Source organism: Balaenoptera physalus (genome assembly GCF_965194825.1).
Source record: "Balaenoptera physalus genome assembly, chromosome: 11".
Lineage (NCBI taxonomy): Eukaryota > Metazoa > Chordata > Mammalia > Artiodactyla > Balaenopteridae > Balaenoptera > Balaenoptera physalus.
The window spans coordinates 35689869-35714912 of NC_138896.1; the positions used below are offsets into that span (position 1 = coordinate 35689869).

The 25044-nt window shown below is 39.0% G+C and overlaps 1 protein-coding gene across 1 annotated transcript in view; it reads left to right on the forward strand.

Moving 5' to 3' along the window:
• The window catches only part of KIF6 (kinesin family member 6), a 404162-nt gene that overhangs the window by 143097 nt on the left and 236021 nt on the right, over positions 1 to 25044 (forward strand). The window contains exons 8-10 of the mRNA XM_082414114.1: positions 3537 to 3680; positions 4602 to 4688; positions 8853 to 8956. Coding sequence (XP_082270240.1) covers positions 3537 to 3680; positions 4602 to 4688; positions 8853 to 8956 — 335 coding nt within the window. The remainder of the gene's footprint in view (positions 1 to 3536; positions 3681 to 4601; positions 4689 to 8852; positions 8957 to 25044) is intronic.

The following is a 25044-nucleotide window of genomic DNA, read 5'->3' on the forward strand; positions in this document are numbered from 1 at the left end:
AGCTTAGTTCACCCAAATCTCATTCACTACTAATGACCCTCCCACTGCCTTCCTAGGTAAAACTAATTAATCCAATCATTCATTTATTCATATTCGTTTAACAAAAAAGTGTTGAGCATATGTTGTATTAATCAGATTTTTTAGCTGCAAACTGGGAAATTCACTCTAGCTAATTTAAGCAGCATAGAGTTTATTAAACATAAAGAATCTCAAGAAAAATTAGAAAACTGGGCTTGAGTACTACCCAGCTAGGAGCAGAGCAACCAGGATACACTTCTTTTTTTTTCTCAAGATCTTTTTGATGTGGACCATCTTTTAAAGTCTTTATTGAATTTGTTCCAGTATTGCTTCTGTTTTATGTTTTTGGTTTTTTTGGCCACGAGGCATGTGGGATCTTAGCTCCCCGACCAGGGATCGAACCCGCACTCCCTGCATTGGAAGGCGAAGTCTTAACCACCGGACCACCAGGAAAGTCCCAGCCAAGAGACACTTCTAATCACACCACTGAACTGCTCTGTAAAACACCACTGTTATCCCCACTGGGCACTTAAGACAATAAGCCCTAGATTCCAGAAACTTCCCTGTAGCTGCCTCAAAAAAACCAGTTGCCTTTGCCACCCACCTACAAATGCGGTCTTCCTCCTTATGGCCACCACCTCTCGTCACTCACCTCCAATCCCACACAGGGTGTTTGCTTGATGGAGCTAGGTCTCATGCAAACCGTGAGCTGTAAGAGAAACTAGGAAATGTAATTTAGTAGGAAGCAGAACTAGGATGGGGGCTATCATGAGAGCTGAGGGAGACAACTCAGTTTCTGCCACATGTACCGGGTGCTGGGTGCTGTTCTTGGCAGTGGTGATGGAGCCACGAGCAAGAGAAACAAAGTCCTTTGTTTCTGCCTTGTGGAGCAGAAACTCTCGTGGGGAAGCAGGTAATAAATAAATAAATAAAATTTCCAATAGTGGTAAGTATCAGAAGAAAAATAAAATAGAGTTAAAGCCTGGATATCGGGGTGTTACTTTTGATAGGGAGTTCAGGGAAAGCCCTTGTGAGGAAATAAAACTTGAGCAAAGATTTGATTGATGAGAAGCAGGATGCTGTAAGAAAATCTGGGGCAAGAGCATCCTAAGTAAAAGAAACATGGTCAAAGGCTGCGATGTGGGGCTAAGCTTGGCATGGTGAAGCAACAGCAAGGCCAGTGTGGGCCACGAAAGCACTGTAGGAGATGAAGTTGGATAGGTAGACAGGAACCAGATCACACAGGGGTTGGGTCATTATACCAAGTGCATCGGGAGGTTGTAAGCAGGGCAGTGACTTGATGTAACTTACATTTTTGTAAAGGTTTCTCTGCCTGCCATGCAGAGCGGAGACCATGGGAGGGCAAAAGGAGAAACAAGGAGACTGATTCAGAGCCTTGAGAGCAGTTATCCAAGGAAGGGAAAATGGTGCCTCGAACTGGAGCGGTGGCAAACGAGGTGGGAAAAAGTGATCCAATTCTGGGTATGTTTTGTAGATAAACCTAATAGAAATTGGATGTTGGAGGTGAGAGGAATTCAAGAATGTTGCCTAGGGTTTTGGACTGAGCCACTTGTTGGATGGTGGCGCCATCAATAATGATGGGTAAAGCCTGAGAAAGAATCAGGCTTGGGGGCAGAGGGGAGAGACAGTCAGGAACAGACATCCAGGTGGAGATGCAGAGTTGCTGCAGGGATAGTAGCTCAGGGAAGAGGTTGAGGCTGATGCTGTAAACTGGGGAGACATTAGGATAGGATATGGATGTATTTAAAGCCAGGGGATTGGATGAGATTACACAGAGAGACAGTGTAGATAAGAAAGAGAAGAAGATCCGGGACTGAGCCTCGGAACACTTCAATAGATATAATTTGGGAAGAAGAAAAGCAAGTATTCACTATCTAGTTTTTAAGGAAAGATAAAAACCAGAGAAGTGTGACGTCCTGATTACCAAGTGAATAAAGCATTTCCTGAAGGAGGCAATGAATACCTATGTTGATGCCTTACTCAAATCAGAGGTCTAGTAAGAGAGCAGTCAGTGCTTTTGGTTCAGGGGGGTTGCTGATGACCTTGGCAAGAGCCAACTTAGTTTAGTACTGTTGTGGGCTTGCAGAATGGGAGTGATTCCGGTGAGAGAGAGAAATTAATGCAAAGAGAGGGGTTAATTATAGGAGCAAAGTAGGTAAGAGGAGAAGAGGGAGGGGACAGAGGGCTGGACTTGGGCAGGAGCAGGACAGTAACCGCAGGAAGAGTGGAATGTGTGGGGGATTGAGGGACAGGGCAGGTAGACCGCTTACACCTGGAAGAAGAGTGTGTGGCCATCGGCTCAGACTGAAGGCGGAGAGAGGAGGCTGGGTAGATGTTTGAAACAAGAGGATAAGGTGCGAAGGCCCACTTCTGAGAGTGGAAAAGTGGTTTTTGAGAGAACCTCACAGGATTTCTGGTTTATAGTAAAACCTGTGGTCATTAGCTTAAAGCAAGACCAGTGGTATCGTTACGTGATTTTGCTAAAAACGGCCTTCAAAAACAATGCTCCCATCTTATTTTATAAACTAAAGGCGTAGAAAAAGTTCTGATGATGGGAATTACACACCTGGGAAGAGGGAAGACTAGAACAATGGCAGGTGGTGAAAGTATTTTCAGGAGCCAGGGCCTTGTGATGCCCCTGAAGTCACATGTCACATCTGTGGGTGAGTTATTCCTGATGCTTTGCAGTGGGCGTCCTGGCACTGGATTCATCTTCCCCAGAAAACCCTGAACCCCTGGTGGCTCCCCTTGGGGACAGCCCACAGCAGCCCTTCATCCATCTCCCATCCATCCATCTACCATCTTCCTACTAAGTACGTAAGACACTCTTAAGGAGCAAGGTGAGCAGGCTCTAGGTGAACCAAGGTGCACTTCCCCCATCACTTACAGTGAAAGCAAACACATATACAGCACTTATTATGGGCTAGTTCTACTCAAAGTAATTTGCACATTTTAACTCTTCTAATCATCCCAACTACTCATAGGTAGATACTGTCTTTTCCGTGTTTTACAGATGAGGAGACTGAGGCAGAGATGGTGAGTGGCATGCCCTGGCATAGCTAGAATCTGGACCTGGACAATCTGGCACCAGAATCTGGGGTCTGTTGCCTCTTGTAGTTCTTATTTATTGTTCTGCCTCTTTTACCTTGGAGATGAGGCATACAGACCAATTTTGATAGGATTTTTTAAAATCTGGCATGATTTACTCTTGAGTTTTTATATAAATTTCTCAGTGACTGAAAACAGAATAAAAATGTATCCAATTCTGCACAAGTTATATCATCTGTCCAAAAACGACAGGGTCCATCATGGTATGTTTTTACTATATTTGCTTCATTCCATCTTCACTGTTATTGTACTGAATATTTTAAGATATTTATTCTGAGCCCAAGTTTTGGGGGTCACTGCATTTTGTATCCTTATTGCTGTCGCAGCTCAGTTTGTCAGGTGTGCATTTTCTGCTAAGTTAACGCTATTCTTTTTCCCCTCCACCACAGGTCATCATTGCCCTCTCAGAAAAGCACCGCTCGCACATTCCGTATCGGAACTCCATGATGACCAGTGTCCTGAGAGACAGCCTGGGAGGGAACTGCATGACGACCATGATTGCCACGCTCTCTTTAGAGAAAAGGAATATTGACGTATGTTGCTTCTTCTTTCTGGAGATCTCAGTCTGAGTTTTTATGCTAGTTTGTGAGACAGGGTTGAGGGTCCTGGGTGGGTTTCCATCTTTTCAACTGGGTTAGGGTATGCCTTCAGAGGTGAAGACCCACCAGAGTTCATAGCTTTGGGTTATTTGCCAGAATTGTAATTCCCCCAATTTGAGAACTGACTTCACATAGCACGGGATGGTTTGCAGATAAACCTCATACACAAATTTTGGAAGATCTGCCAGAGACGTGAGGGAGGAGACCCATCAGCTTCTCCTGATCTGTTTTGCTCCTGATTGCTTAGGTGCCTTGGAGACATCTCCAAGGTGTGTCCCTAGACGTGCCCCTGGGCACAGCACCCAGGACGCCTTGGCAGGGTCTGGCTGCCAAATGACTGTCCTGGGTTGCTTTAGAGCCAGCTGATGTTTCACGCATTTCAGTTTAATGTTTGGGACTCAGACTTTCTCTAAGAGAGGAAAACAGGAAGCTGCAGGGTTCCTCCCCAAACAAGGCCAAGCCCCAAGTGCATTGTAAGATGCCTTGAAAAGCCTCTCTTTTGCGCCTGTTACAAATATTTATTTTGTACCCTTTGATGCTTATGGATTGTGGTACCTGCTATGATTCTGGTTTGTATATGTGGTTCTGGTTTGACAAATCAGTAGTTGAAAAGCACATACCAGTTGTCACTTAGGACCTCAGGATCTTCCACACTTTGGGCATCAGTCATTATATTAAGCCCAAACAAAGTTTTAATGAAAAATAATGTTCCAGGGCAAGGCTTCCTAATTTGGAAGCATGTTTCCTCGTTGTGTTTTATGCACATCACTCTAGGTGTACACGTTTTTCCTGTGAACAGAAACTGTTTTATCTCTCTATGCCATAACACTTTAAGGACTTATCTTGCTTTCTTAGGAATCTATATCTACCTGCAGATTTGCACAACGAGTGGCCCTCATAAAGAATGAAGCTGTTCTTAATGAAGAAATCGATCCCAGATTGGTAAGCAACTTTTAACTGACTATGTTAAAAAAAATCAAAGTATATCAAAGATTAGTTAAATTTTGGGGGACACTCACTCTCCGTAACCAGGCAACGTTCTAAATACTGGAAACGTGTTAAATCATTTAATTCTCACAACAACCTCATGAGCAGATGCCGTCTCTTCCTCTAGTTTACAGATGACAAAACTGAAACGCAGAAATATTTAGTGATTTGATCTGAGTCACAGTGCTAATGCGTAGCAGAGCAGGATTCAGACACAGACAGTCTGACTCCAGGGCCTGTGCTCTTACCTACAGCCCCCCTTTACCCCATCAGTTAGGGGCACAGTGAGTCCTGGGGACATACATAGAATCATACACAGTTATATTTGTAGGCAGGTCGTAGCCTTTCAAAAAAAAAGTCAGCTTAACTTTCTAAAGACAATAATAATAGACCATCTTTTATAAAAGCTTATTGAGAAAAAGAAGTCCTAATGGTTATTAAATAGAATAGTATTTTGCATGAGTGTTCTGTTACTTATTCTAGAGATTTTAAAAAGTTAGTAGTTGGTTTGATCCATGGAAAAATGGCCAAGCCTCTAGTTTTATAAAAATGAATTCTTCTTTATCAAAGTTCTTTTTTTAAAGGAAACATATTTGCAAGTTACATGATTCAGCTACTCATTATAAATGCAGATATTTTTTCTTTTCTCTATTTTGTTAGTCTTCAAATAAAATACAACAAGGAATTAACTCGTGTCAACATTGAAAATGTTGAAATAAAATATTTCAATTTTGTAAAACTCCAAAATTAAGATTATATTACTTTGCAAATCACTCACCTTTTAAAAACAATTTTTTTTTCTCTAGAAAATAAGCTGGTGTAAGCTTAGTGGTATGCGTTATAAAAAAGATGTGAAATCGTACCAACAGTGCTTCATTTACAAATTTCTCAAATTCCAAACAAGAAAATCTCAAGCTCACTGTTGCCCATATTAATTACTTCCTCTTGAGTGTTTGCCCTTCCTTCCCTGAAATCATTCCATTGAAAGGCAGAGGAAAAGAAGGACAAAAGAATAATGGGGCTGACTGTTTTGTCCTACTTGCCTCAGGGAGCCCGAGCTCCCCTGACAGCATTCTCTTCTGGAGAAACCAGTGGGTGAGGCAGGATCCCTTTCCAGTCCAGTCCCTGGTCAGCATAACAGGGTACCCCCACTGGAAAAAGGAGACACAATTCAAAGGCCTAAGTCAAATGGAACTGAAGTCCTAGGATGAATTCTTCTGCTGTTCCTACCCTGCCAGCAGCCCTGTAATATTACTGTGCAGAATGAGAAAGATAGGAATGTACTATTAGCCTGAAGACAAAAATTACTTCATACTTGAAGGAAAATAAACATATTAGACATTGAGGTATTTTTTTCCTTTCAAATCTGGCTAGAGAGACTTTTCTTTGAAGGAACTTGAGGAATTTGAACAAAGATGAACATTATCGTGTGTTAGATGTAGGTCTGTGAGAGACTTAAAGAAACGAGAAATCAGGAGTCAAAATCTAATAGCTGATAACTGAACAAATGTTGAGGTCTTCCTGGTGCAGAATTATCTGGTAATTGACAAGTGTTGTTTCCTGATCTCCTTTAATAATTGCTTCTAAAAACTGATATTACTGTTCATTATTTTATGTACAGAGCTTTTCTGAAGCACAAGTGACAGTTGAAAAGTTGTCCTCAAAACCACCCAAAACACAACTGAATGGGAAAAATAAACACCAAATTTAGGGAAGACTCTATGGGGTGGGGGCTTCACAAGAGTCTGTAATGTTTTATTTCTTAAGCTAAGTAGTAGGTACATGGTATTATTTATACCTTTTTGTATATCTGAAGTAGTTCATACTAAAAAGTAAAATCACATGAATTAAGGTGATTCATCACATTCACAATTAAAAGAAAAAATTAAATGATCACATCACTAGATGCAGAAAAAGTGTTTGATAACATTAAACATTCATCCATAGTTTGAAAAGACTCATCAAACTATGAATATAAGTGAACATCCTTAGAGTGATTAAGGGTATCAACCAAAAACTACAGCAAACATTTAAAAGTTGAAACGTTAGAAGGAATAAGACAAGAATGTCTTAAGCACTGTACTTGGAGGTTCTTAGGAAAGAGACTTTTTTTTTTTAATTTATGAGGATTTGATAAGAAGAATATCTGTCATTACTTGTGGACAATTTGATTGCTCATATAGAATATCCAAGAGTGTTTAATAACAGGTAAACAGATAACCAAAATAATATTCAGAAAATTAATCCATTCGTAAAGATGAATTGCCTTCCTATACATCAAAAGCCAATAATTAGAAAATGCAATTTTATAAAAATTCTATTTATAATAGCAACAAAAACTTTAAAATTCTAGGAATAAAATCTAATTAAAGACATACACAGATTTGTATTGAAAGGAATCAGAAAGCTATACCATGTTCATGGATGTAATGATTCATAGCATTACTTTAATGTCTTATCAAATTAACCTTTTACTCAAATTTATTTCCAGTTAAAATTTGAGGAGGGCCTTTGGTAGAATTTTACAAGCCAAATCTAAAATTTATATGAAAGAGCAAATGATCAAGAATAGTGAAGTCTATTTTGGAAGAGAACAAGATGGAAGGTGCTTATTCTATCTAGATGCCAAAAATTTTTTAAGATATAGTAATTAAAACAGTGTAGTATTACCATACATATAGTCAAGTAGACAAATGTTTTTAACCAATAGCCCAGAAAAAGACACATGTTACATGTGGAAATATATAACAGAATTATAATAGCAAATCTTGCATGGTTAGCCATAAAAAAATTAAAATTAGATCCATATCTCACACTTCCTACAAAATAAAATCAAACAACCTAAATGTAAAAAGCAAAACTTTAAAACTTTAAAACTTTTATAAGAACATATAGGAAAATATAGCTATGGCTTTAGGTAAAATAGATTTTCTTAAAGAAGACACAAATATAAAGCTCAAAACGAGAGAAGTTGATAATGAAATTATATTGAAATTTAAAACTTTCATTTAACAAAAAGAACACCACAGAGTGAAAAATATTACATAGATTGGGAGAAAACATGCACATTGCATAAAACTAACAAAGGGTTCACATCCCGAATATATAAAGAAATCTGCAAATTAATAAGGAAAAGAAAAACAACTCAACTGAAACATGGGCAAGATGGTGAATAAATAATTCACAGAAGAGGAAACCCAAACAGCCAGTATGCATACACAAAGATGATCGACCTCATTAATAATCATGAAAATACTAGTTCTAGATTAGAACTAGATAAGAGACCATTTTACACCTACCAAATCGGCAAGATTAAAGTGTCTGGCAATACTACATACAAAATGACAAAAATGTGGGGAAACAGGAACTTACATATATAGCTGCTGAGAATATGAATTTATGCATCCATTCTGAAGAGCACTTTGGCAATATATAATAAGGGGGTGCACTAACTCTACCTCTACACAGTTCTAGGTGCACACTACAGGGAAACTCTCCCACACATGCCCAGAGACTTATAATGTTCACAACAACACTCTTTGTAATCGCAAAAGTAAAAATCCTGAATGTCCGTCAACAGGAGACATAGATACATAAATTGTGATACATTCCTTTACTGAAATACTATATGTCCATGAAAATTCATGAACTAGAGCCACATGAAGCAATATAAATAATCTCAGAAACATAGTGTGAGGGGAAAAAAAAAGCAAGTTGCAGTTACATGCAGTATGGCAACATTTACATAAAGTGTAAGGCATGCAAGATGATATCATACATCATTTACAGTCACATCTGTACATATGGAGTAAATGTATAAAACATGCAGGGAAATGCTACCCACTAAATGCAGGACAGCAATCACTCCAGGAAGGACAGAAGGGGAACAGGAATAAGGGACACCAGTTCCATCTGTAATGTTTTATTTGTTAAGAAAAATCCTAGAACTGTTTTGACAAAATGTTAAGATTTAACAAAGCTGGGTGGTAAGTACAAGAGTGCCTTTTATATCATTCTCTGTACATTTTTGTTCATAATTATAAAAGATGTATGGTTCTCTGTCACATAGTTCCCCTCAGTGAGGAGTTGACATTTACGCTCCTGCCTTGCCGTTTGCAGATGATTATACGCCTACAAAAGGAAATCCAGGAACTGAAGGATGAACTGGCCATTGTCACTGGGGAGCAGAGGACAGAGGAACTCACAGAAGCAGAGTTCCTTCAGTAAGACTGCAGACTTTTCCTTTTTCTTTAACCGTGCAAGTTTGTGTTAACTTCTTTGTTGGCCCTAATGTTATGAATTCACCTCAAAGAACGAAGTTCTCCTGGGACAGTCTGAAATTGCATTTAGGCGCCAGTTAAGAGTGGCGGCTTTCCATGAAAAGCTGGATAAGGCTGGCAGGGTTTTTGCCTCCTCAGCTTTGAGGAAGTAAAGAACAGAGCATAGAGAGGATGGGAATATCCTTCTCATGCCAGCTGAAGAAAAGAGGTTGCATAATAGTCATGCAGTTTTTAAATGTATACACCAAACACTCTTAAGCTGTGGATCTCAGATCTGAAAGGAATTCAAGAAACGTCCCTTGTATTAAACAGCATCTTGCTGCAAGCACCAATTTATCCCATGCCAAAGTAAGCTCTCTCCTTTAATAAATAGATGGTCCATATATTACAGTTCAAACACTCAAAATGGAAATGAAAGCAGGTATTCAGGACTTCATACAAGTGTGGCATCTTTCAGAGCCTTTAGATTTGCAGCCATATGGCATACCAGGGGCACAACGTGGCTCTCGTTCTCTCTCTGATCACGGGCCACAGTGGCGGGCTCTCTAGTTGTTTCTGTGCTGCTTATTAAGCACTGTGGAGTGATCATAACGGACTAGGCTTAGAAGGCAGTGGTATTCTCTATTTCAGAATAACAAAGCTACACAAGATTTTTTTAAAGGTTTTCTGTCATTTCACATAACCCTCTCTCAACAGAGAAAACGGTAACAGATGATGAAAGCATTTTCTTTAAACAAGTTCATGGCTGCCCCTGAAGGTAGGTGTAAAGCTTGAGAAGCCTTAGGCAAGGTTTCTGTTATACTCAAAGCCTTCCTCCTCTAGGATAGCATTTCCTGATTCTAGAACACTGTGTTTGATAATATGATAGGCCCCTAAGGCTTTCCTTACAAAACCGCTTTGTGGCATATATGCAATTAAGGTGAAATATACTGCCAAAATTCACATTTTAAAGAATTTCATGTCACTCCTTGAAATAACTTGGGATATCTGAGATATTGGAAACCCGAGTTTAAAATTCCTTTACCATGGTGCTCCCTTCCCCTCAAAGAAAGGACTTACCCAATATTATTTTTGAAGAAGTCTCTTCAGAACTTTGATCTTCAAATCAGGATCCAGCCAGGAAACAAAACCATTCTAGGCCTCTCAACAGCAGGAATTTAATATAGGAAATTTGTTGCACAGGAGATGGTACTATGCGGTGCTGCAGCACCCCAGAGATCAGAGCAGCAGGAGAAGGTCCTACACCCCTAGGACTGGAGGGACATCGGTAGAAGGTTGTGTTACCAAGGCCAGAGACTAGTGCCAGCCAGCAGGAGCTGGACAAGATGAATGCTGCCCGACAGAATGGAAGCTGGGGCCTCTGAAGAGCCATGGGTGCTGTAGAGGCATCATCCCAGCAGGGAGCCCTGGCTTCTCCCTTACCTCCCCTTCCAGTCTCCACCAGTGCCTCCCATTGGCTGAACAACTTACCCAGAAGCCAGTTGTTAAAAGAGTCAGGGAGTGTAGTTTCCTGTGATTCAGAGTCAAACAAGGGAAAAGTGGAAGTTGGATGTAAAAGCAAACAGGGAAATGACCAACATATCAAATAAGTACCAGTGTTTTCTCTAATTCCTGTGTACTCTATGTTGCTCAGAAGGCCCAGTTTAAGGGTAAGATTCTGAATGTTGTGGTTCAAAATGTCAGAATGTGCAAGAATATGCTGCAGGTTCCCTCCAAATTGGGGGGCTTATAGAACTGATATAAAGAAACATCTGAATCTCTAGCCACACCCAAGAATAAGAAGTAAACTTCATAAGGGATTAGAAGCTTCAAGGAATTCCTGGGAGACTGAACAGTGGGATTGAGATGGGCAAGAGAAAAGGATAGACCAAGTCATGGTGCAGCACCACCAAGGTCCCATGTTTAGAAGTGGTGGCACCCTGGAGCAGGAGAGGGCTGGGGACAGCCACTGAGGGTTGGTAGAGCTCTTGTAGTGGGAGGAGTTTGTTCCTATCAACCCCTGTGCACTCCCTTCTTCCCTTCTCCCCGCAGTGTTTAGGTCAGTGTTTAGGATGGGGAAATAGGGAAGGACCCCAGGTAGCTGATGATGCCCAGGACAAAGAGGGACTGCATAAGCTCTAGAGACCAGCTGCTGTCTCCAGCTCTGCCCATCTCCTGTTCTCACTGAAAACAGTAAGGAGCACAGGCACCCACAGCTGCTTCAGTCCCTCACCTAAGACTGGCTGCCCACGCTGAGAGAGCTTAGAGTCTAGGAAATGTGAGCTCACAGTTGGGAGTGACTAGAAATATGAGGACAGCCAACATGGAAAAAGACAAGAACAAGCATTTACAGCTTGGAGGGCTTCAGAACTAAGCAAGGAAAATGGTTACTATCTTTAGAGATATAAAACATGGCATTCCATCCATGAAACAATAACAGGATCAAGAGGAGATCTTGAAAATGAAAAAAATGTACTTGTTGCCATTAAGAACTTAATGATGGCCAAATAGCAGAATGAAAACACAGAGGGGCAAATTAGTGAACCAGGAAGGTGGGGGCTAAGGGATTCTTCCAGAATGTAAGATAAAAGGGTAAAAAAAGAAAGTTTAAAGAAAAGAATCATAGAGAATAGCTCTAGATTTGTCAACATCTAAGAAAACAGAATTTATGGAGAAGAAATAAGAGATAATGCAGGGGAGCCAATAGTTAAAGAGAGAAAACCTATTTCTTGGAACTAAAAAAAAAAAAAAAAAAAGACATAGGACTTCAGAACAAAAGGGTTACCATATGCTGAGTAGTATAATAATGTTGTAGAAAATTTTTAGAACCTCACCAGATAGAAAATAATCCTAAAAGTTATCCGAGAAGAAAATTATTAACAACCAAGAATCTGATTTAGAGAAGACTTCTCATCAACAACTCTGGAAACAAGAACTTCTGGTGCTGAAACACAAAACAAAACAAAAGAGGACTATGAATGGAGATTTTTGTATCTAGCCAAATTAATATTCAAAGGTGAAGGTGAAATAAAGCCACTTTTCAGACATACAAGCTTTCAGACAGAAAATTTACCATGCTACATCCTCTCTTAAAAAGGCTACCACAGACTATACTTTCACAAAAAGAAAAATTCTATAAAGCATAAGAAACAATAATAAGCACATTTTGTTATAACTTCTTTATGATGTTTAATATTGTATTATATTTACATTACCTCTTTTACTAACTTGCCATTTATTACATAAGCAGATGTTTCTATCTAAAAGTTACTGACAACAAGCAAATTTGCCAGTCACAGGAGTTTCGGGGTAGAATCATGAGAAATAAAATTGTGACAACAGATTTAAAATACTGACAGATTGTTAGATTTTGGATTGGTTTCCTTTGATCCACAGATAACAAATATACAAATGCCAATTGGAACAGATTCTATACAGACAGTATGTAGGGTTGCCATTAGTTTTTCTGGACAATTGGTTCACTCATTCACTCATTAAATGTTTATTATTCATCTACTATACAGACAACTCTATCCTGGGCCCTGAAAGGAACACAAAGGTGAACAAAACCTAGATCCAGCTCTCAATGGGTTCACAAGTTAGTGGCAGTGACAGACATGAGCACAAGTAATTATGATGCAACATATAAGTATTATGAGGAGAGATGAATAAAACGTGAGACTGCAGAGATAGTGATGATTAATTTTGAGCTCAGGAATCATGTAAAATTAGTTCATGTGCTAATAAGTGAACTTCAGCAATTTGCAATGAAATCGCTTCTCTGCTGTCAGTATAAGAGCACTATATTGCATTACATCTCATTAATGGTTTCTGACCAGCAGCTGGGGAGAACTCACGCTGCAAACTGCATTCACCCTGCCAAAGCCAAGCGTAGAGTTTCACAACAATCCAGTAACCTTGGTGCTTGTTCGTGCTGATGGTGAGGATTATTCAGATAATGTGGTTTTTTGTTATTGTTTTTGTTATATTACAGTTGCATTTATGTTTTGGCATAATTAACTAGATCAATATTGGTACAACTTAAAATTCATCAGATTTAAGAGTCCTTTATCATGTTAAAGTAAAAGAGATAAGTTAAAATTTGCCCCAGATGTGGCTCTGCCATTTAATATCATCTGTGCTTCTTTGTCTTCTGGGGCCCCTGGACATTTACTCAAGAATGTGAATCAGCTTCAGTCCTCCCATTGCGCCCAGACTCCCGGGTGGCAAGAGTGGGAGGGAGATAGTAGTGTAGCAGAGAGGAAGAGTCCCACAGCTTGGCAGGACAGAGTGGCAGGAATGTTCTAGCCTTGTCTACTTCTCTGTGCTGCTGATTCCTGGGCTTATGCTGACTGGCGTGGCATGAAGACATTCCTTTCAGGGATTCTGTGAAGGACATCAGAAAGCAGATATTTAATAGATAATATATTCTATGTAGTATGCATTGGACAGTTTGGAGATGTCTGTTAATACCTAGCCCTATCAAATTTTTTGAACTATTTCCCAGAACTTCAGTTCTTAATGTAAATATTTGTTGCGTTGACTTGGATGCTTCAACTGAAGAGGATTTCAGATGTCAGCCTCCAGTTATTGGGATATTTTTAGTTTACATCTGTTTTTTTTTTTTTTTTTAGCCAGTGTAAAATTTGAAAAGAGACAGCTGGATGGAGGCTGTATAGCCAAGTTAATGTTTATACAAAACTTCTTGGGTGAAGATTTAATTCTGATTGATTCTCTAAACACATACCTCGTTCTTCCTTAAAAAAAAGCCCTTAGGCCTCTGTCTAGGATGGAAGCTTTATTTCCTGGCCCAAATGTAAATGAGTAGAATATTTTCTGCACAGCAACATTTTCTTTCTGAGATGGAACTGAATTGGATCTCATGGTCTCAAGTTTGCCCAAAGTAAATTTACAAACATCTTGATCCTTTGCTTTTCTTTTCTCTTTCATCTCCCGGCTTTATTGAGATATAATTGACATATAACATTGTGTAAGTTTAAAGAGTACAGTGTGATGATTTAATATAGGCATATATTGTGAAATAATTACCACGGTAAGGTTAGTTAACGCCTCCATCACCTTACATAGTTACCTATGTAACTATGTATTTCTGTGTGTGATGAGAACATTTAACATCTACCCTGTATGCAGTTTTCAAGAATACAATACAGTATTGTCAACTATAGTCACCATGCTGTACATTAGGTCCGCAGAATGTATTCATCTTAAAACTGGAAGTTTGTAACCTTTGACCTCCATCTCCCTATTTCCCCTGCCCTCCAGCCCCTGGCAAACACTGATCTACTCTCTGAGCTCAACATTTAATTTTGTACACATAAGTGAGTTCATACAGTATCGGTCTGTCTCTAACTTATTTCCTTTAGTTAATTTTTACAAATCAGTTAATCCTTCAAACTGAATTTATTGAGTACCTACTGGATGCTAATCATTTTAATAGGTGTTTTGGGGGGTTTAGTAATATAGGATACAGCAAATAATTCCAAGGATTTACAGTTTTATTGGGAAAATAAGATATATGCACACATGCACATTTATACACACATATATGTATATATAAAACAGAGAATAAAAGAGTGTATTAGTGGAAAGAACAAATGGACACAGAATTGTAAAACATTAATTATACTTTTAATTCTAATCATATTAGTTTTTTTTTTTTAACATCTTTATTGAAGTATAATTGCCTTACAATGGTGTGTTAGCTTCTGCTTTATAACAAAGTGAATCAGTTATACACATACAATATGTTCCCATATCTCTTCCCTCTTGCATCTCCCTCCCTCCCACCCTCCCCATCCCATATTAGTTTTTAATGGCTCATTTATGTGTAAATGCTATCTTATGACTAAATGCTATCTATGCTCACTTTCAGCTCCATGTTTTTAAATCTAAAATGAGTTTATTACACATGGTTTAATACAGTATTTGCTCATAATCTATGATAATGAAAAGCTAAATCGTTATGTAGGAATGGGGGAAGTCACTGCAGATATCACTCACTGAGCAAGCCACGTAAGCCTGAAAGGATGTCACGAGGAAACATGTACCATTCTAAGATGAAGGAGACCACATAAACAAAGCTACCTAGAGGGACTGAGCACAGTGTGTGTGTGTGGCAGGGGGAGGGGGGGTGGTATTTGCCGAGGTTGCCGGTAGGGGAAGAAACTGTGAAAAAGAAACAAGAGGGAGGTATTAAGAGTGATTGAAATATTCTGTATCATGATTTTAGTGGTGGTTACATAAGTATACACATTTGTCAAAAGTCATAGTACTACACACCTAGAAAGGGTAAATTTAAAATTTTACCATCTGTAAATTTAACCTCAACTAACCTGACTTTTAAAAAACTGCAGAAATCTGTATGACGAAACATAGAATTAAAAGACCAGTCATTGAACAAGCCAAAGCAAAATAAAACAAAACTGTACAATGAGGGATTTTCCTTTAAGTAAAATTTTGCTATAATTAGTTTAATAATAGCAACTGATCTTTGATGACAAGCCCCTCAGCACACAAACATATATTTTTACAATTAATGACTACATATACAAGTTGAGGAGAACTTCCTCAGTTTCCTGCTCTGCTACCAAACCTGCACACCGTCCTGCACCTGTACCCACCCTCTACTCCTTGTTACAGTAGAGAAGGTGTCTCTTCCAGAGCCGACCTCACCAATTGTACTCTCAACCCCAGTGCCTTCTGCCATGTCAGGGACCTCAACTCCCTTTCTATTTTTTTCTTTGTCTACAACTTCTCTCTTTTTACTAGGCTCTTCTTATTAGTATTTGGGCTCAAGTTTCCCGTATTTGAAACAAAATGCTCCCCCTTGAGCCAACATCCCCCTCTACCTACTGTCACTTTCCTCTCCTTTAAGCTAAACGACTCCAAGAAGTTGCCTTCACTCACGGTCTCCCTTCCCTTCCGCCCCACTCACTACACTACACACTCCAATCTGGCTTTTGCCCCATTGATGGACCCCAGTGTAGATCAATTTGACGGGCCTATGTCAGTCTTCATCTTCGGTGACCTCTCAGCAGCATTCAACGTTATTCACCACGCTCTCGTTGAAACTTTCTCTTCTCCGTCTTCTTCCCATCTCCTGACTGCTCTTTGGCTTCTTGGGCCGGATTATCCTCCTTTCATGTGGGTACTCCTCAAGGCATTGTCGTAAAACCTCCTCTTCTCTTTTTCTTTATACTTTTTCCTAGATGATCTCAGCAACACCCACACGTCAGTTGCCATCCAGATGCTGATGACTCGTATTTATTTTACTCGTCCAGATTTATTCTTCTCTGAATGCCCCGCTCATTGATCACATTGCCTACCTGACAGCTGGCCCTGAACTCAACATGCCCCAAACTGAATTCTTTTGCATCTTTCTCCAGACCTGATCTCAGCCACTGGATCCCCATCGGTCAATGTCTCTACAAGCCCTACAGTTGCCCAGGCCAGAAACTTAGAAGTTACCTGTGACTGTAATCATTTTCTCATCCCCCAAATCCAACCCATCTGGAAGTCCTGTTGACTCTGTCCTCAAAGCATGTCTTGACTTGGACCACTTCACACCACCTCTGTTGTTGCTATCCTCACCCAAACCTCTGTCACCTTTTTTCTACTACTAAATAGGTATCATAATAGGTTTTTTGCTCCCCTCTAAATCTTTTTCTGTGCAGCCAGAATATTCCTTTTCAAAAGTACAGTCCTTACCATTTCACTCTTCTTGAAACTCCACAGTGACTTCTGACTTCCTCTTGTTCCTGGGAAAACACCAAAATCCTGTATGGGGCCTACAACTGTCTGCCTGGTCTGACCCCTTACTGTGTTTTCAGCCACATTTATTATTCCTCTCCCCTTTGCTCCCTTTACTTCGACAGCACCGACCTTTCAGTGTTTAATTTCATCCTGTCTTCTACCCTGGGGCCATTGCATATGCAGTTGCTTCTCACTTCTGCCTGCGATGACATGCATGGGGACATGTACACACACACACACACACACACACACACACACATACACACACACATTGTTTTGTTTGTTCTACTCATCCTTCAAACCTCAGTTGAAATTGTTCTTCCTCAAAGACATCTTCTCTGACCTGCAGCCCCAACTAAATCATGACTGTGCTGCACATTTTTGTATTTTCTGTGCTTTTCCTTCGGAGTACTTATCTCTGTTTACAGTCATGTACTTGTGGCATTGTTTGGTTGTTATCTGTGTCCCCACCATATGGAAAGCCCTTTGAAGGCAGGAGCCATGTCTGCTTTAAATGAATGTACACAGCACCTTTCTTTGTATCATTTTGTGGCACATAATCAAAGAATATGCAGTGAATATTAATACAGCAAAGATTATGCATACACTACATTAAATCCACAACGGGAAAAACTTGAGAGGCATTTGACTGGCTCATGAGCACGTAATCACACAATTTAAGGTATTGAACGATGGAAATCCACCTGTGCAGGCAAGTGTTACCTGAAGGAAATAATGCCCTAGTTTGATGTACATTTTACCAAACAGGAAACGACCTGGGGCACTGGCCAGGGCAGCCTTCACTCCTGCTCTTTAGGAGGCCCCAAACTCCTCTTTTCTCTACTTACTCTCCTATTAGGGAATAATCCCATCCTTCCAGACTGAAACAGTCAGTAAAGCTGGGAGCTGTGCTGGAGTTGACCCTCAGGCTCTTAAACCATGTGCAAAACAGAGGGTAGGCCTTCACCTTTCATCCTTGGGGCTTGGCACGATAGTTGGAAATAGTTATCTGATGGGATTTCTTTTAATACAATTAAATAATTTAAGACCAATTACAGTTTAAATATAGTTTAAAACCAAACACATTGTGTTATCAAACCCACAAACACCAAATTTGTTTCAACAGGGCATATCTGTACTAATAAAATCTTCATTGATATCCAAACTTTTATTTCAGTGCAAATAAATATACCTAAAGGAAGAGTCTTAAATCCCCATTTTTGCACCAAATAAATCTCACTTTGAAATAAAACTAATTTATACCTTTATTCATTCTTTCTAGTGAATAAACACTGATTGAGTATTGTTGATACCATGTCAGGCACTGTGTTAGGAATGGGAAACTCAGAGACAAACCAAAGGGTCCTGCAGGAGGCTGGCCATTGGAGAGAGAGGGGCAGATGACCAGACATACATGCTTAGTGATGGTGCTGAGATGCTATCATAGACACCCGGATCCAAGATGGGGAGGGCAAGTGTTTTGCAAAGGGCAGAGGACCAGGGAGGAAAGACTTTATAGAGGAAGTGACATACAGAATACCCATCAGCACTTTCATCCTTTTAAAGTAAGGATTTAAAGGTGACTTCAGGAAAAGTCATTTCCACCATGTTAAACTTGCAGTTCAATTTTTTTTTTTATTAGACTAGTCTAATAAAAGTTTAATTGGGTTCAGTTTCTCAATATGTTTGAACTGGATTAGAACCAAAAAACAGATTTCAACTACAGGTATAGTGGCTCTCTTGAACCTAAAATTTGATAACTTGTTCCCAAAGATATGGGACAAAATAACAAAAATCAAGACCATCCCATATAATTTGAGATATACCATCATCATGATGATAAGTCTTGTCCTATGACCCTCAGATTATTTTTGAAATGAGAAGAAGCAAGCAAAAAATAAATGATACCCTTCAATATTTGAGTTAATAGAGTCCTAATGAGAATTACTGATAGATACCAAACCAGTCTTTTAGGGAGAATCTCTTGTCAGTACTTAACTCTGGATCAATAATACTTTATCCTTTTTATATTTGGCTTATTGTCACTGGCCTCCAAAGTGATTTTATTTGTCAAACCACTGTTAAGAATTTTTTTTCTTTTTTAAAAAAATAAGTTTCAGGTGTAGAGCATTATAATCAATATCTGTATACACTACAAAGTGATCACCACAACTAGTCTAGTTACCATCCATCACCATGCAGTTGACCCCCTTCACCTCTGGTAACCATTAATCTGATCTCTGTATCTATGAGGTTTTCTTTGTTTTATTTTGTGTGTTTGTTTTGTTTTTTTAGGTTCCATATGTGAGTGAAAGCATATGGTATTTGTCTTTCTCTGTCTGACTTATTTTACTTAGCATAACACCTTCAAGGTCCATTCATGTCATTGAAAATGTCAGGATTCCATTCCTTTCCATGGCTGAGTAGTATTCCATTGTGTATATATGTCACATCTTCTTTATCCATTCATCCACCGATGGACATTTAGGTTGTTTTCATGTCTTGGCTCTTGTAAATAATGCTGCAATGAACATAAGGGTACATATATCTTTTCCAATGAGTGTTTTCATGTTCTTCAGATAAACACCCAGAAGTGGTATGGCTGGGGCATATAATAGTTCTATTCTTAATTTTTTGAGGAATCTCCATACTGTTTGTCATTAGTGGCTGCACCAATTTACAGTCCCACCAACAGTGTACAAGGGTTCCCTTTTCTCCACATCCTTTCCAACATTTGTAATTCTTTGTCTTTTTGATAATAGCCATTCTAACAGGTGTGAGATGGTGTGTCATTGTGGTTTTGATTTGTATTTCCCTAATAATTAGTGATGTGGGACATCTTTCATGTGCCTGTTGGCCATCTGTATGTCTTTGTTGGAAAAATATCTATTCAGATCCTCTGCCCATTTTTTAATCAGGTTGGTTTTTGTTGTTGGTGTGTCGTATGGGTTCTTTATATATTTTTAGTATTAATCCCTTATTGGATATATGATTTGCAAATATCTTCCCCCATTCAGTGGGTAGCCTTTTCATTTTGATGATGGTTTCCTTCATCGTGCAGAAGCTTTTTATTTTGATGTAGTCCTATTTGTTTATTTTTGCTTTTGTTTCCCTTGCCTTTGGAGTCAGATCCACAAAAACGTGGTGAAGACTGACATCAATGAGGTTACCACCTGTGTTTTCTTGTAGGAATTTTATGGTTTCAGGTCTTACACTCAAGTTTTTAATACATTTTCAGTTAAATTTTGTATATGGTGTAAGGCAGTGGTCTAGATTCATTCTTTTGCATATGGCTGTCCAATTTTCCCAGCATCATTTATTGAAAAGAATTTCTCCATTGTATGTTCTTTGCTCCTTTGTCATAAATTAATTGTCCATATATGTATGACTTTTGATTCTGTTTCATTGATCTGTGTGTCTATTTTTGTGCCAGTACCATACTGTTTTGATTACTATAACTTTGTAGTATAGTTTGAAATCCAAGTGGTTTTATTTGTCAAACCACTATTAAAAATACATTTCAAAATCATGACTTATGCTGTACAAGTTCTATGACATGATGAGCTCTCCTGATTGTTCTTCCACTGTGGAGATAGAGAGGAGTAGATTTCAGGAAACCATGTTCCCTAAGGATAAGAGATCGAGATGGAGATAGGGATTGAGATGGGGAGAGGGAGAGGGACAGAAGTAGAGATAGAGAGGAGGATTGAGATGGGGAGAGGGAGAGGGACAGAAGTAGAGATAGAGAGGAGGTTGGAGAGACAGAGAGAGAAAGAGAGAGAGAGAAGCTTATACGGGAGTCTGAACAATCTCTTGAAAATTATTAGAAATATGACTGAATGCTGTCCTATACCAGATTGTTCATTAAAAAATGAAAAATCTCAAGAAAGTTTGTGCCTAATTTCTCGTTATTATGGATGAAATTGTCCCAATGACAGCGATATTGACTACTGTGACTATCCAGAACCTCTTTCCAGGACCCAGTGGCCCCACATGGCCTGGCCCCTGGCAACCTCTGCAGCCTCATTCCCTCCCAAGCCTCTCCTCCTCACCATCCCTCCCCTGAAACACTCCTCCCTCACCTCATTACTCAAATGTCACGTTATCAGAAAGACCTTCTAGGCCACGTTATCTAAAATACACCTTCCCCTGTCACTCTTTATCTCCTTTATGCTGAGTTATTTTTCTTCATAGCAGCAACATCATGTTTAATGTTTCATTATCCATTGTCTGTCTCTCCCTGCTTCATGAGGACTGGGACTTCATCTGTGTTGTTTTCCATGTACCTGGCCCATGGTAGACCCTCCATAAATATTTGTTGAATGAATTGGTGAGCACTCCATCAGGGCTTCAGTTCCCTCTCTGGCTCCTTTCATGAGCCATTCATTTTCCAACTCTAGGACCTCTACTCAGAGCTGCCCAGGTGTTTGGTATGCACAAGGGTCCTTAGAACCAGTCTCTGTGGACAGTAAGCACTTCCTGACATTTAGATTCAACACGCACTGGTTTGGTATCCACGGTGTGGATTTCATCTTATCAGTGTGAATGATGGAGGAAGTATCTGAAATATTCAGAATTTTGCCCACAGCTATTTTCTGAGCTTTGTCTGACCGAGATAAGGCAGAGAAAATTTATTTGAATGGACTGAGAGTCAAGAGACTTGAATTCTAATCTTGACTCTCCTTCTAATCGAAGGAGATCTTAACTGATCCCTCTACCTCAGTCTTCTAATCTTTGCTGTATGACCCTGGGCAAATTATATCATCTACATGTGTCTCAGTTTACTCATCCGTTGTGTGGGAATAATAACAGTACCCACTCACTGTGCTATTATGAAGATTGATGAAATAATTCATGCTATGCATTAAACACAATTGTTATGATTATTATTAATATTATTATTATTACTTACCTATGCTTCTTTGATACAATTTTTATTGCTGCTGAGGAATCTATTCACTTCAATTAGATATTTTGTCAGGCTCTTCTATTAGAAACAAAGGAGCAGGGACTTCCCTGGTGGTCCAGTGGGTAAGACTCTGCACTCCCAATGCGGGGGGCCCAGGTTTGATCCCTGGTCGGGGAACTAGGTCCCACAGGCATGCCACAACAAAGAGCCCGCACGCTGCAACTAAAGATCCCACACACCACAATGAAGATCCCACAAGCCGCAACTAAGACCCGGCACAGCCAAAATAAATAAAATAAATAAATATTAAAAAAAAAAAAACTATTAGAAAAAAAAAGAAAGGAGCAAACCATGTTTTAATGTCTCTCTTTAGCATATACACACACTCACCCATTCACGTACAAAGAAAGAGGTAGTACCAGAAGGAAAAACCAGGAAAATGTTTTTAGAATTACTAGTGGTGGGTTTTGTTTTGTTTTGGTTTGTTTTTAGTTCTTTTTACCTGGCTCTATTTCCTAAAATTTCTACAGAAAATTAAAGGTTATTTTTAAAAGAATTCATGTCACTTACTGATTTTACACCTCCAAGTGGCAAAATAAAATTGTTTTTAGTTAATTAACGAACAGCAGAAAAAAATGCCCTTCTTCGTTAACTCCACTCTTACACTAAATTTCACAGCGGAATTAAAAACAAATGTTCTCTCTTGGCATATAGCAAATTATTGCATAACACACATAGTTGTTTCTGAGATCTAAATTACATCTGCTTCTGGAATTTTAACTTTAAATTATTTTATAATATTTGTATTCATTTTTTGTATATTTGGGCTATAATATTGTGTATTATTAATCAGTCACTTCAGAGTGGTGCTTTTCTAATACAGTTGATATAAGACTGTATCCCTAAAGGGCTAAAGAAAACAAAAACTATAAATTGCCAGAATGGAGTGTTCACAAAATGCTTTCAAATTGGAGTTGTTTGCTTTACATCTTACTGTCCACTTCCTTAACCATAACAGAGCTTCACATACCCCACAAGTGTGAAAAATGTGCTAAGACTTTTAAGATATTTAGAAATTTAAAGATAAAGTAGCAGCCTGAATCATAGTCAGAACTGAGACATAAAGTTTATATTTGTATTTAAAACAAAATTATAAATTTAAACAAAATCTTTGTGAATATGTATATGTATATTTACATGATAAAATATATGTAAGTATATAAGTAATATGTACTCATAGAAATTCTGAAAAATACAGGCAGACATAAAAAGGAAAACAACATGTATATATAATGCCCGTATCTGAGCACATGGGAGACATGCCAGAAGTAAAAGGCAGATACTTTTTGCTTGAGTGATGTTGGTGTAGACTTTTTCCCCTAGATGACTTTGCAAGGGACTTATAAATGTTATATCCAACATCAAGATATGGACTCCAAGCCCCTGTTCTCTCTTCCACCCTGTTCTTCAGGATTCCTGCCAGTTGGAATTCTCTACATCTCTTTAAGTTTGACATAAATACTTTATTTTTATACCTTAATACTTCTTTTAGGTACTTCCCAGGGTTTTTATTTTGAACTCTCCATTCATTCTTTCAAATGCTGGACATGTCAGCAAAACCTTCTGTTTTCCATTTTCTGAATTTAGCATTTCAACATCTGTATAATAGTTGTACTAAAAATACACAAAGGTAAAACTGTAAGGGAACATCTTAAAATCTTATAAATTGGCAAAATGAATTGAGTTGAAGTGTTTGTTGTTTTTTTTTTTTGCAGTTACTGAGAAGGATTTTGTTTTGATTACTTGTTTTGGGGGAGAAGTGGGGCTCACTTTTTGTATGATTTTAGGACCAAACCTTTGGGTATATCTTCTAATTTATCTCATTTGCTTACAAATCTGTGGGCTAAACAGAATTCAGAGAGAACAGTTTGTCTTAGCTTCATCCCCTGAGGCTTGGGAGAGGAGGTGTTAACATTTCTCCTTCTATTTCATTCCTTGGCCTTGCTGCTGCTGAAATCTGGAGATTCAGATCCATCCTGAGGCCTTACTTACCAGTCCCTGAGGATTGTTAGGCCGCATCAGAGCCCTGTGCTAGAAGCTGTCAAAGCAGCCTAAGCAGAAGCATAAAGCATGGTGCCTGGCCAGCAGGAACCATGTGAGGGTGCTTGACATCTGCTTTTCAAAAAAAATAAATAAAGACAAGTAAATGATCATATTCAAAATGGGCCCAGGAGTGTAAAGGACTTAATGAAAGAAAGATTAATTAATCACCCAAATAACTGTCTATATAGATCAAGCTTTTAAAATAAAATGCCAGAAAGTGACCTGCTTCAAGAACTATCCATGTGCAATATCAAAGCAAACTTGAGGACTCTCAGAACTGCTACCAAGTTGCTAGGATCTAGATATAGACACTTTGCTTTTATTTTTCAGCTGTCTTCTCTGTGAAATATGGCTACCCATCCCCCTGATATTCAAGTAAAGATCTGAGAACTTGTGAGAAAATTCAAATTTTTTTTTTTATATATTAAAGAACTCCAACGCAGGACATCATAGCGCCAATAGAGTTAACAATACCCCAAAGCAGAGCAAGGATAATCTGTGTCATTCACTGGGCTATGAGATGACAATTATTTTGTGTTCAGAGGAACATTGGGATAGATCCTACTTCTTGTTACCTTTACACCTATCAAAAAATGCTAGTTTGACAGTCCGTTCTAGTTTGGCATAACACAATGGAGAATTATCTCCAAAATAATATGTAAATCTGAGTTCACAGTAGATATCCAACTCCCTACGAAGGCATCCAAATAAAACGTAAGGTGCCTCTTGCAAGTAGCCCCTGTTTCCTCCTCCAACTGACCTTCTCCCGGGCATCCAGAACCCATCTTGTCTGGCGTTCACTGGCTCTCTTATTGAGGCTCGGCTTTACTGTGAACCTTTACATCCTTAGAGGCAAAAGACGAACATCCCTCAAGACAACACAAGGACAGGCTCTCTTAGCCTGCACTGATTGGCCTGGCAAACAACCTGTCCTAGTTCTAGCAACCTGACTCTAAGGGGCTAAACTCAGTGATGACTCAAGACTGGTTTTGTTTGTTTGTTTGTTTGTTCGTTGCTCTATTCCTCAGAGTATTCTTCATTCTCATTCCCATCCTCCCAGCCCAGTTCCCCTAGTGGTCCCCCTGTGTTTATCATTAACCGAGCATACTCATGACTTTTGCCACAGCCTCAAAAATATGTCACCGTTAATGTCAAGGTAACTAGTGCCTGGTGTGTGATTTCTTCAGTTTACTGGAGAAATCAGATTCTCCCTTCTTGTTCATAAGCCCACCTCCTACTATTATGCTTTTCAATTGCTTCCCTCATC